Source organism: Glycine soja, chromosome 3, assembly GCF_004193775.1.
Source record: "Glycine soja cultivar W05 chromosome 3, ASM419377v2, whole genome shotgun sequence".
NCBI lineage: Eukaryota > Viridiplantae > Streptophyta > Magnoliopsida > Fabales > Fabaceae > Glycine > Glycine soja.
In genome coordinates this window covers 12,035,175-12,048,600 of record NC_041004.1, presented here as the reverse complement: position 1 = coordinate 12,048,600, position 13,426 = coordinate 12,035,175, and the positions used below count along the sequence as shown (strand labels likewise).

At 32.3% G+C, this 13,426-nt stretch overlaps 1 protein-coding gene across 34 annotated transcripts; it reads left to right on the top strand.

Annotated features, from left to right (window-relative positions):
• The first annotated feature begins 1,478 nt into the window (after positions 1–1,478).
• LOC114406173 (bidirectional sugar transporter SWEET11-like) lies at positions 1,479–12,825 on the top strand. 34 transcript variants are annotated; one of them, XM_028368780.1, is made up of 18 exons: positions 1,479–1,537; positions 1,904–2,029; positions 2,638–2,729; positions 3,017–3,055; positions 3,626–3,847; positions 4,048–4,241; positions 4,412–4,622; positions 4,871–5,032; positions 5,716–5,849; positions 6,533–6,664; positions 6,836–6,933; positions 7,240–7,747; positions 7,893–8,509; positions 8,593–8,719; positions 9,113–9,231; positions 9,653–9,742; positions 10,149–10,283; positions 11,234–11,487. In XM_028368780.1, exons 2-9 carry the CDS (start codon positions 1,951–1,953, stop codon positions 5,737–5,739), a joined length of 1,023 nt encoding a protein of 340 aa, XP_028224581.1. In that variant the 5' UTR covers positions 1,479–1,537; positions 1,904–1,950; the 3' UTR covers positions 5,740–5,849; positions 6,533–6,664; positions 6,836–6,933; positions 7,240–7,747; positions 7,893–8,509; positions 8,593–8,719; positions 9,113–9,231; positions 9,653–9,742; positions 10,149–10,283; positions 11,234–11,487. The 34 variants fall into 34 exon arrangements, with proteins under 34 accessions (XP_028224581.1, XP_028224606.1, XP_028224602.1 ...); XM_028368774.1 differs by adding an exon at positions 12,521–12,825 and having other exon boundaries at positions 1,484–2,029; positions 11,234–11,378; XM_028368776.1 differs by adding an exon at positions 12,474–12,825 and having other exon boundaries at positions 1,484–2,029; positions 11,234–11,378.
• The last annotated feature ends 601 nt before the right edge of the window (positions 12,826–13,426 follow it).

Below are 13,426 nucleotides of genomic sequence, written 5' to 3'. Positions count from 1 at the left end.
TAAAGGATTTTACAAGGTTGAAAGAAATCTCAAGAACCGCAGGTTGTTTGGGGACTGGATGTAGGCACGGTTTGTGACTGAACCAATATAAATCTTGTGTTTGTCTTCTTCTTCCCTACACTCTTTAATTTCCGCTGTGTACTTTTAATTATCGCTTTTACTTTATGGTTAAGTTTCTATTTCTATTCTTTACTTTCTTAACTTAGTAGTAAAAACCTAATTGAATCTAGTAACATTAAGAAAGATAGATTTTTAATTAGTCAAGACACGTTCATAATTAATTCAACTTCCCCTTCTTAATTATTTCGAGGCCACTTGATCCAACACATGCCATTGAGATACTTGAAAGAATTGTGTATAAATGGATTAAAAAAAAAGAAAAAGAAAAATTTAGCATTAGCGATTAATTATTTAAAAAATTCAAAGCTTGCATTCTTTTGGTGAAGTGCATGAAATAAAGACAAAACTAACTATGTTGATTTAAAGCTTGCATTTTAAATGATCATATGCTCGTTTAGCTGGAAGAAATTTTAGCTTTTTCAACCTATTCTATCCTTCTAATGTTTGATTCCTCTCTTTAGGCTTCCCAAAATAATTTTTTTTTCCTAATTAGTTTATATGAAAGTTTTATTTTTGGGTCTTCATTCTTTGAAATCATTTTTTTTTCTAATTTTTCGGCTGCTTGATCATTTTTGAGGAAATTAGTTGCCATTTACGGAAAGATACTGAACCAAAACATTATAAATAAAAAAATTGAGGTTTAAATGGTTTTTTTTTTGTCTCAAAAAGATATTTTTTATTTGTTTTTTAAAAACCAAAATTTTCATTCAATATAAGACGGACAATAATATATAAAAAAAAGTATAAGGTGTCATATAGAATGACTTCTCCTACATTTATACCTAATAAATTCACCTATTTTAATAAATATTTTTTTACCAACCCATTCTGATAATTAGTTTTCATTTTTAATCAATTTTAGTAAAAGAAAACTTCAATCTAAAACCAGAAAATAATTATTTTTATCTATCATAATTTGTAGTATATTATAACAATACTATAATATTTGATAGGAGGGTATATCTTGTTATAGGACAAACAAAAAATACAAGATATTACGTAAGTCTCCTAATTTCTTACTAAGTAAAATCACGGGTTTTAATAAATACATTGAATAAACATTAACAGAGTTTGTTGAAACTACATGAGCAAGATTTTTTTTCCAAAGGTAGTCTAATTACTGTCACTATCCTCCCAATCCTCGTGCCTTCTAATTATAATATCACAAATTTTTTAATAATCTATACTAAGTCTTATAAAAGAGTTGTCTAGGGAAAAACCTATTGTGTCCATGCTCCTGCTGTTGACATGTGTCCAATTTATTGGTTTTTTTGGACATTTCCGCTTCAGTCTTTGGTTGGTCCACGTCATTTTGGCCTTGCTTCATTTGTTGACGTGTGTATTTTGGCCTTGCTTCATTTGTTGCCGTGTGCATTTCCTCTGCCTTCATCTCAGACGCATGCCACATAGAGATTGAGTCTGCCTTCATCTCACCACTCACCAACTGCATTTCCTTTCTTTCTTCTTCGTTGCGTTTTGCTTTCTTTCTTCTTCGTTGTCTTTGTTTCTTCTTCATTTTGCTTTCTCCGTTTCTTTCCTTTATTTTTTTTTTGGTGTTTTCCATGTCAGATCTGGGTTTTGTTTTCTTTATGCTTAAATACTTAAAGTTGTTTTTTTACTACCCTTTGGTTTTTCCCCTTTGTGAATCTTGAGACTTTGTGCATGGGTATGTATGGACTCTGGGTAATTTTAGTGTGTGATAGGTTTAAATTTTTTGTTGTTGTGGTTTTTGCTTTAGGGTTTTTGAATTTGATTTGGGTTTTGGATTGTGTGTATTTGGCAGTGGAATTTTTCAATTTGGATTAATGGGTTCCGACATTTGCATTGTGAATGGTTCGTGCACTCACGAATGGAGAAAGGGGTGGCCTTTGCGATCTGGTGGATTCGCTCAACTATGCTGCAAGTGTGGGTAAATTTGAGTCCTTTTCTCATACTATGATACTATAGCTACACTTCCCACTGTGTCTCACACACAGACTCACTTCAAGTTCCCAGCTTTTGCCATTTTTTCCCACTCTCCTTTTTTGCATGTCGATTTTTTTCCTCCATTAATTGGATTTAACCCCTTTGTATTTTTTTAATGGATTTTGGATGTAATAATAACTTCTTTATTTTTCAATTTGCAAAACTGTTGATTTGTATGTGCTTGAGCTTGATTATATAGTTTCTTTTCAATAAATAAATAAATTTTCAATTTTGGGTGTGGAGTGTTTTGACTAACTGATGCAATGCTCTTTTTTTTTTTTTGCTTGCATGTGCTTGGCCTGTTTTAATAGATGATTTTGTTGAGCATATGCACAGGTTTGATTTCTTTATGGCCAAACAAAGCATCTTAAATTTTTAGGCAATTTTGCAATAAGCCAGTTTTAGGCATTGTTCTGTGATTAATTTTATATGTATTGGATTATATTGTCCTGCAGGATGCAAGGATCGTATTATGATTAATTTTAGGCAATTTTGCAATAAGCCAGTTTTAGCCAATTTTGCAATAAGCCAGTTTGGTACATTGTCCTGCAGGATGCAAGGATTGTATTATGATAATTCCAACTTCCATTGTAACTGTGATGATCCAGGATCTCACCCACGGGTTTTTGATGACCCCCTTCGTGGTTAGTTTATTGATGACCCCCTTTCTATTTTTACTTTTATGTGATATATATATATATATATATATATATATATATATATATATATATTACCATGTGGCCTCAATTTGTAGATTCTTTTACTAATGCAAATGCAGATAACTCAGGTGTTGGGTCAAAGGATAAACGAATTGAATGGTCATTAAGGATAAAATAAATCAAGTTTGTTACTAAATTTCATAATTCCTACAGTACTCGAGAGTTTTGTAGACTAACTTGATAATTGATATTATATTATCTGTCATATGCAGGGTAAGTCAACAGAGAAGCAATGTCCCATTGTAATGAGTGTTAGTATCAGATTCTTGCCTTATCCATGACCAATGATTATTCTTTTCAAATTTTGTTAAGCTCAATCAAAATGGACTTAAGAGCACTGCATGTGCAGTCATTTGGAGTTCATTGTTTGTTGGTACTTTGTGGCACTTAATAAAATCAATTTGTTTAAAATATATTTTGTTGGTATCTGAGAGCACAATTGAACTTGATCCAGTCAATGCTTGTGATTCAAATTTGATCCACACTTGATATAAAGAATTCTACAAATTTTGTGAGCGTTATTTTGCTTTGTATTTAAAAACCCTGTTCAAAAGAAGTGTATATAACAATGTTTGAAACACACATTTTGTAACCTGTCCAAATTTTGTGAGCGTTATTTTGCTTTGTATTTACTGAGATCCATTTTCAATTATCTTTACAATGAGTTATGAACCTTTTTCATGTTAATGTAAACAAAACAAGTCTGAAAGCTTCTCTAAATTTATATTGCAAAACAGTATCTAGACATAGTTATACTCAAATATATTATGTAGCTAGCCTTAATGTTTTGTGTAATATATTTTCTGTTTCACCTCTGGCAGCTTAAACGATGGGAGCGGAAGGAGTGTAAACCAAACAGTCTTCCTATCTTGCACAAAATGCAGGAGATGCGGTGCAAGTCATATCTGGACGAGAAAGGGGGTAAAGTTGGGGAGATTACTAAAATCTTCAAGCATGACAATAGTGTTATAGTGAAAGATTTAAATTTGAAGACAAAGCATGTCAAGAGTAGAGAAGAGGGTGAACTGGGGCAAATTATTAAGGTTGTCTTCATTTCCCTTGTTTCACTGTTATAGTTATAAAGTCTTTTTTCCACTTTTGCATGCTCTTCAAGAAATGAAAGTAAGCTAAACAAACATCACAATTTTCCAAAATGAGGTCCTTTTCTTTGTGGAGTTGTTTGTGCTGCTGCCACACACAAAGGTCATTTCAATAACTAGTAATTCCATTTTTTGCGGTGCAGTTGTCATCCCAAGGGCCAACACATGATGAGATTGATTTCGAGTTTTTGCGAAACCTAAGTGGGGACCCTTATATTCTCCGCACAAACGTCTTCACCCAAGGCAAAGGTAATAGGGAGCAACAGTTCTATCTCTGGTTCGACCCCACCAGAAACTTCCACACTTATTCTATCATTTGGAAGCCCCAGCACATCATGTAAGTGATAATAAACAAATATTCAAAATACAAATTTTTGTTTATTAGTAAATAGTCTATCAACTAATATTGCAGAGTTCACTTTTCATTGTTTAATTTGCTTTCTAGATTATAATATATCTCATATTTATTGCTACTGGATGATACATAAATTAAATAAAAGGATGCAGACCTACATTTTGGAAAATAAAGAAGCATGGATCTACGGAAGATTTCTCGAGCCTTCCTTACATTTGCACATTGCTTAATTGCTCCTTATGGACTTACTATGGAATCATAAAGGCTAGAGAGTACCTCGTGGCTACTGTCAATGGCTTTGGCATTGTGGTGGAGACAATCTATGTTATTCTATTTCTCATATATGCTCCAAAAGGGATAAGGGTATGTAGTATATATTTCATTTTTTTAAAAGAACAAATGTTAATTATTAATATTCTTAGTTTTATTAGGAGAGAAAATCAAATTTATTTTTTCTCTCCTCTTTTTTCTTAACCATCCAACTTACCATATATGTACTATATTAATGAATTAATTATATTATAACTATATAAGCCAGTTTCTAATTAATTCACCTTACAAAATCCCGTTTATTGTTAAGTGGTGATAGATTAATTTGAATCTGATTTCAGGGTAGGACTGCCATTTTGGCTGTGATTTTGGATGTGGCAATTTCGGCAGAAGCAGTAGCTACTTCTCAATTAGCATTGCAAGGAGAAGCTCGTGGTGGTGCTGTTGGTGTTATGGGAGCAGGCTTAAACATTGTTATGTATTTCTCACCTCCCTCTGCCATGGTAAGTTATACTAAATCTTAGCTTGCTATCATTAATTTCCAAAGCTCCATTATATCTCACTATATAATATTTGGAAAATGTTTATCAATACGAATTTGTTCTGGCACAAAATTTTTTACCACCGTTAATTTGTGACAAAGGATTTGATTACAAAATTGTTCATCTAAACTCGACCAATCACATTTCAGCTTTTATTTTCTTAGTGTTCATGCATAAAACTTTCGTGCTACATAGCATTGCTGATAATATTTATAGAATTGAATTTATAGATAGATAGTAATTAATATCCATAAGTTTACACACAGATTTAAACTTAGATATATAATTTGCCTCTTATCCGACATATGGCAATTTCCAAAAATCTCAAATATCACTTTATTGATCACTCATTCATAGTCCTTCTCCATATAAGTATTTATGTTCTAGCATCTCTGCAACCAAATTGATCATTTCCCTGAGTAGTAATTTTCTTTCTCGTAGATATAATTTGATGACTTGTTGGTCATGGGTTCAAATCCGGAAACAGCCTCTTTGCATATGCAAGGGTAAGGCTGCGTACAACATCCCTCCCCCATACCTTCGCATAGCGAAGAGCCTCTGGGCAATGGGGTACGAAGTTTTTTTTTTAGATATAATTTGGAAAGATCGGACGAGGAAATATAGATTGATCATATTTGTTGAAGGAGACTACCAATTTAGGGTTGTAGCATGCGTTGAGATGCTTGAAAGGCCAAGTTAACTCTGTCATAAGGGAAAGGAGCTTTTGTTTTTACTGCAACAAAAATCTTGGGCATGATATGGACATCTACATGTACAGGTAATTGCTTTTTTCTGTATCCATCCCCATAAACAGCATTGCCATTAATCAATGGTAATATTATAGGCATGAATGCATGTCAAGCTCATGAAAATTTGACCTGTTTCTGGAATACGAATTTTAATCTCTGCATGGAATTTGATAGCATACCTATATCATATTGTTGATCGCTTGATGGACAAAGTTTCAAATTTGTTATCTTTTTCGCCTATTAACTGATGACAAAAATATTGTATTTTGCCTGCGTGATTGTTTTAGGATAAAAAGACTGATTATGAATGAAATTAAGTGAAAAAATATTGGGTGATTAATCTAAACAGCTTATGAGTATGATTATAATTCAGGGGAGAGAGGGCATTTTCAATCGTGAATGTCGTGACCAGGGAATGATGTTGGAGGAAGGTGGAGATATGCTAAGTGCATTTTGTGGCACTTTTAAAATTATTTATTTTTCACATGGGATATATTTTCATTCCAGCATTTTAATAGATTTGTATTTAGAATTGTATACTTATATGTGTATAGTTTTTTTAAATAACACTGATATTCGAGCACTATGAATATATATATGTGTATACTAGCAATGTATAGTTTGTATCCCCAAAAAAATTCCAATGCTTTTGTTTCGTCCTTCTATATTTCCTATGTTTGTGTCACTTTCAATCTCACTCCATCTTATACAGGATAGAGTAATTATCACAAACTAAACTACACACACAAGATTCGGGGTTTGATCAACCATCATGTCTGACGAAGTCAACAACGTTTTCAAGAAATATCTTAATCAACTTCAGCTTCATCCTCTCAGAACCAAGGTTTCTAATCTCCCTTTTCACCCGCTTTTCATTTTTCTCACTTTAATTTCTAAGAGAATGATTGGGTTGAATTGAGAGAAAGAAAGAAAATGTTTTTATGTATTTATTTTTCACTTTGGTTGTTAAGAGACTAATGGGGCTATTGAAAAAACAAAACTTTTGCGGCTTTAGGCGATTACTGTGGCAGTTTTAGCTGGTTTTAGTGATGCAGTGGCACAGAAGTTATCTGGGGCCAAGAAACTTCAGTTAGAAGGGTACTTCTTTTCATGGTATGTCCACTTGACTTAACTGTGCTTCTAAATCATTTATTATACGTGCGAAATCACTGTTTCAATTTCATTTTCAATTTTGACATTATCTATATGTCTGGACTGAATTTTCTAACAACCAGAATTTTCCATGAAGGTAACTAGAGTTTGGTCTTTACCATTAACCATTTCATAACTCTCAACCAATGACCATATGAAAAAAAAATACTATGCTACCTGTTTCACCTTTTCTGAAAAGATGAAGCAGAACTGAAGTTTGTAGTGAAATTTTTTTGAGTACTGAACAATTTTTGAGTACTGAAGCAGCTCTATGGTTTCGCCTACTCTAGCCCTTTGGACATTTTCTCCACAAATTCATGGATAAAATATTTAAGGGGGAGAAAGGCAATGACACTGTTGCTAATAAGGTATTGTAAGCTTGTGATGTTGTTGTTTGTTGGTTTGGCCTCTGGCTCTTTCACTTATAGGGATAGTATTTTGCGTTGTGTTATGTTCTGTAATTTGCTTGGCTTTGGTACAAGTTTCTAACTAATGCTCTCATGAATGAAATATACTATTATTAGGTGCTCTCAGTCATGGGTATTTTAGGGATCATTTGATGTAGCTATATGTTTAAGGACACCCTCCCAAGACCCATTAAACCTTGATGCCCTATAACTATACCACCCAGCTAACTGCATTTTGATGATGTCCATCAGTCACCTCGTCAGACACATGTAGGCTGAAGTAGTAACTTGTGGTTTTGTGGAATCGTGTCCCCAGGATTAGACCTCTCCAGAGGAGCATTTCGAAACAATTATTTGGTCTAGAAAAGGTACTTTGATGTAATTTTATTTTTGTCCTTTTGAAATTTCCTGCCTATTGAAGTAGAAATAAATCATATTTTGACTGTCTGATTTAGGTGGTCTCCAATGTTATCTTTTTCATGTCCATTCTTTGTTAATTTTAGTTAATCGCAGGTATATTAGGCATTAAAAGCTTAATAGATTGTAGAAGCTGCTCAAAGAACAGTTCCTGTCACTACTACAAAACTTGCTTATTACGACGCGCTAACAACGTCGGTCGATATACCCCTGTCTTTGAAAATAATGGAATGACACGCTCGTAATTAAATTATAAATTTAAGGACGGTCATTGAAAAGACCGTCGTGGTGCTTCTCTATACAAAGACGATCTTATCCCACCGTCTTTGAATGATTATATTTTTATTATTTTTTCTCTCTCTTATTTCGCTAGCAACTGCAGAGACCTATGACCCTTCATTTCTTTCCTTAGTCTCGCTTCTCTCTCTCTCTCGGGCGAAGAACTCTTTTGAGGATCAGAACCCCTCAATCCCTTCCTTTTCCCCTCAAATTCCACACCTCCTTCTCCTTCAAGTCTTCGACCTCAACCATCCGCGCCTTCTCTGACGCGAGGAGGACGAAGAAGACGATGAAGAAGAAGACCAAGATCCACTGAATGTTTCAGGCGAATGCCGAGGGAGATTTCGACGAGCTTGTAGATCCACTGAAGGTGGAGGACAAGATCGGTGTTGTGCCTCATGGCCTTTCAACCAATTCAGATGTTGTCAAGAGATGTGCGTTGTTTGATTTCCCTTTTTCCTTTTATGAATTTATTAATTATTTTGACACTTTTTCGTTAAAGGGTATCATTTTCTAGTTTTGGTTGCGGGAAAAATTTGCAAATGGAAGAAATGAAGGTTGATTTAGACTTGTTGGTGGGTGACCCTGCTTCACTGGAGAAGAAAATTGATGCAATTCGTTTCGGTGGTCCCTAGAAGCTTCAGGTTTTTGCATGCATTTGGTTGATAATTAATTTAAGTGTTGTATTGTGTATTCCATAATTATTTTTTTTGTGTGTGCGCTAAATGAATTGGCTCATTGTGATGGCTTAAAAAATGGGTTGCCTTCGAAAAATAGTTTTTCCCTGAACATTTTGTTTTCAGAATCAACTTAAAAGGCGACTCCATGCTTTAACTATTGCTTCTGCAACATGTTTTATGTTTCCTATTGCCATGTGGGACATGATCATAGTGAGTTCTTTGTAATTTTCACTTTTACGTCTATATTAAATAGGGTTATGTCTTTGTGGGATTCTTATATTGTTTTGTGGTTTTTGCAAGATTGACATTTGACAATTTTCATAACCCTCTTGTTCCCCCCTCTTTCATGTCCTTCAGGGATCATGATCTGAATCTGATAGCAACACAAAGCTTCCTTTTTCTGCTTGGGCCTTCTTGAGCACTATTCTGTTTGGAAATATTGTGATATTTTATGCTGACAGTATTGCAGAGGACAGGTATGCCATGAATGATAATAATCTTGCCATAAGTAAAGTGAGTAATGGGAAGATGTTTATGCATTTTGAAATTAGGTTTCTTATGCTCTTTAGATTATCAGACAAGGTTCTATAAAATAACTATTAGCAAATGGCATAAGCATTCCAGCAGTAATATTCTCCTAATCCTCATTAGAATCAATTATTCAATTTTCAGTTTTATGAAATTATAATTTCTTGTCTAGAAATTAATTAAGTGACTTATCTGACTTCATCAAATGTATATGAAAGAAGTTGGATAGAAATTAGGTCAAATTTAAATCCAATATTGATTTGGGAAGATTTGAATTGTATTTGAATTTTTAAGTTCTGTATGGTGCATGACATTTGGAACTCTTTGTTGTTGTGAAGTAGCTGAAAATTCTTACTTTTCTTTTTGTAGATTACACATGGTTTTCTCCTCGCCAAGGCATTTAGCAGCAGCTGGTGCGTGCATGGAATTATTTTAGAAAGCAGTTTTTGAAACCAAAAAGTGAGAAGGAAGTAAAACAGGCCCTAACTTGTTTTTATGATACTTTGCTTCTTGGATTCTATATACATTGGTTTTATCCCCTGGATTTTTAAATGACATTCATATTCTGGAAAAAGGTTAAATCTGTTTTAAACTCAGCTTATCTTGAAGCAATTCATGTTGAATTCTTGAACTTCACTGTTTTTTTATTGCCTTTTCTTACTAGTAATAATTTGATTTTTAAGGAGGCTCCAAAATTACTAGTCATTATTCACTACCATTCAACTACATTTTCCTATCTTCTAGAATTGAGCTTGTATTTCAGAGAGAGTAAATATAATGATTACTGAATTAAGGATTTCTTGTTTCTGTTTTTCTCTTTTAGTAGCTAATAATCTTAAATGTTCATTGTAATGGAATAATGTAGGGATATATGAAGCAACTTCATTGGAGCACAATAGAAAAGATTCTATCCGAAATTCAGATTTATCCAATGGAGAATTTGATGATGAGCAATCTCAGAGCTGAAGATTATATGATTTCAAAGATATCATAATTTTCTGTAAGTGCTAAATAATTGATGCATTTCTTAACTTCATTGCCTTTGCTGTCATAGTGGGTGTTTTTTGTAATTGTTTATGAATACTCCAACGTAGATTTGCTATTTCCTAGGCTTTTCTCTAAAGCTTCTGTCACCTTCTCCCCTGCTCCATTCTCTTTGCCTTGCCCTTCTTCATCCTTTCTTCTAAAACATTTTCAAACTAAATAATTGAGACTCATCAATACACTCATCCACACGCTGAATTTATGATCCATATCATCAATGAAACTTGAGTTAAGTGCCTTTTATTTTCTACTACTACTGTCTTCTATACACTACACGTTTCACTTACCCCCATTTCACCTTCTAATATATATATATATATATATATATATTAGAAGGTGAAATGGGGGTAAGTGAAACGTGTAGTGTATATATACATAACAACACTAATAACCTATAAAGAAAGATAAAATATATTTTAGTCTTTTATATTTCAATTTCTTATCATTTAATAATTTGATTTAATTCATTATTTTTTAAGTGAATTAAAATTCGCATTCTAATCATATCTTGGATGATCTCTTAGGAGTGGTTTTCATATTTTGTTTCTAATCATTGCTGATGATGATGATTCTAATCAGTGCCTAGCCTTCATGTATTTTAGTCTTTTATATTTCAATTTCTTATCATTTAATAATTTGATTTAATTCATTATTTTTTAAGTGAATTAAAATTCGCATTCTAATCATATCTTGGATGATCTCTTAGGAGTGGTTTTCATATTTTGTTTCTAATCATTGCTGATGATGATGATTCTAATCAGTGCCTAGCCTTCATGTTCATGAATTTGGTGAATCCTTGTTTGATAACAGCCAATGTCTCACGATGGAATTTTTTTTAATTAATTATTTTAACCATTTATATACTATGAATGAATTTGTACGGTGGTTGGTTTTTTGTTGTTTCAGGTAGTTTCTTTTCTTCTACTAGGAGTGGAGTATGGCCAGCTAATTGCTGGAAACTTCATATGTCTGTCAACTTTTTAGTGCTTAATAGTAGAAATTTTTTGTTATGCAACTGAGGGCTTCAAATCATGGTTGTTGGACACATGGTGTGAGTTCTGCTTGCTTCATATGTACTTATTTACATAATATTAATTTATTTATATGATGCTTAATTATATGTACTTATGATAATTAGTAAAAAATTAAAAGTCAAATAATTTTTAAATTTTCAGGTTATATTATGGTTTTATTATATACACAATTTACTATTTAATATTATATAATTCTTATATTATATAATTTAATATTATATACATAACTTTCAGCTTATGCATAATTTTTATATTTTTAATATTATATACATAATTTTCAGCTTATATATAATTTAATATTATTATATAATTTTAAAATTTTGACCTTATCATAATTACTTGACAATAATAAATTTTAAATTTTCAACTTATACATAGGTTTTAGTTAATTTAATATTATATTATTAATCTAACTAAGCATCATTTTATATAATCTTAATAAATATAAATAATTATTTTTATTATCAATTTATAATATTAAATTTATATATAAAAATTATTTTAGAAATAACTACTTTCTACATCGGTCGTTTAATAACCGATCTAGAATGTAATATTTTCTACAACAACGTAGAAAAAAATTACATTCTAGATCCGTTATTAAACGACCGATGTAGAAAGTAGTTTTTCCTGCTACGTTCCTATTCTTTGTAACCACTTGCTTAGGGGCGTCTTTCTAAAAAACGGTCCTGTAACGACTGCCGTTGAAGGATCCGTGCTATACAAAGTCGTCAGTTTCAAAGACGGGTGTCCACCGTCTTTGAAATGCTTATTTCACCGATGTAAAACGCAGTTTTCTTAGTAGTGTGTTTTCCTGTACCAATTGACAGATCACAGATGTTCTCAAAGCACTGGCTCTTGGAGCATTTGCTGTTTTCATAACTCATGAGTATATGAAAATCGTGCTCTTGGAGCATTTGCTGTTTTCATAACTCATGAGTATATGAAAATCTGAACACCGTAATATCAAATTAAAATGCTGAATACTAAATCCATTAAGTGACAAAATTGATACGAGTAGGTTGTCTTATGTTATCAACTCGCTGATAATTTAGTTTGTTCAATTAATATTAATGTATGAGAGATGTAGTAAATCATACTATCTTCTACAGATAAGGATATGAAGCTGATCTTAGATATTTTTTGGGAATTTGAATAGCTTATATGCCAAGGAAATGTTACCGTTTCTGATAGCAACCTGGACTATGAGGAACATGGAGAACATAACAACAAAGTGGACCACAACAGGCCCAATAGGACCATCAGAAAGCCTACATGCTTCAGGGATTTTATTTGAAGCCACTATCCCATTCCGCAATAAAGGAATGTTTTCATTCTGTTATGATAATTCTGTTATTAGTGATTAGCCCTACACGGCCAAAGTTAATTTTATCTTTGTATAGGAGTTAGAATATAAATTTAATAGAGTGAGAATGAAATAGACACAAAAAATATTCAGTTTTACCTTCCTATTTTTCCTCATCTTCTATCCTTTACTAAGCTTTGGGGTCTATAAGTTTTTCCCTACTAACTCGAACCTCAGATATATTATCCGAAATACTACTTTAGAAAAATTACTACTGTAGTTCCAACTAATTTTAATAACACTTAATTTAATTATTATTGGTTTTCCTCGGAAATTAAAAAACCCAACTACATGTTATATAGAGATAAATAAGAACTATAAAGACTTGCTAATACATGCTATCTAATAATTTTTCCTAACTTTGACAATTTGAACTCGAGCATATAATTAAATGTTTCAGAAGAGGCTACATATTAGCAATATGATCTTTCACTATATGGTCATGATATGCAATACCATATTTCGGGTATGAATACGTTTTCCCTTGGTCTCAACCCTAAAAGAATGAATAAAAATTAAATATGAGCTATTACTTGATTTAGTAAGTAGAGTAACTTTTGTACATAAAATAAAATTTACCAGCTTCTTATACTATTTTAATCTACGATAAATTTTCTTTTAATTATCTTTTAAAAAACTATTAATTATACTAACAAATACTATATTTAAGACTAATGTTATCTTTCTCTAGAGATGAGC

What these genes read in the sequence shown, in the direction of transcription:
- LOC114406173 (XM_028368795.1), top strand. Translation starts at nt 1,951, where the DNA reads ATGGTTCGTGCACTCACGAATGGAGAAAGGGGTGGCCTTTGCGATCTG. An exon ending in AATGTCCCATTGTAATGAGT is followed by an intron (nt 3,056 to 3,625) that starts GTTAGTATCAGA and finishes CACCTCTGGCAG; the next exon opens with CTTAAACGATGGGAGCGGAA. An exon ending in TCTCACCTCCCTCTGCCATG is followed by an intron (nt 5,033 to 5,715) that starts GTAAGTTATACT and finishes TATTTGTTGAAG; the next exon opens with GAGACTACCAATTTAGGGTT.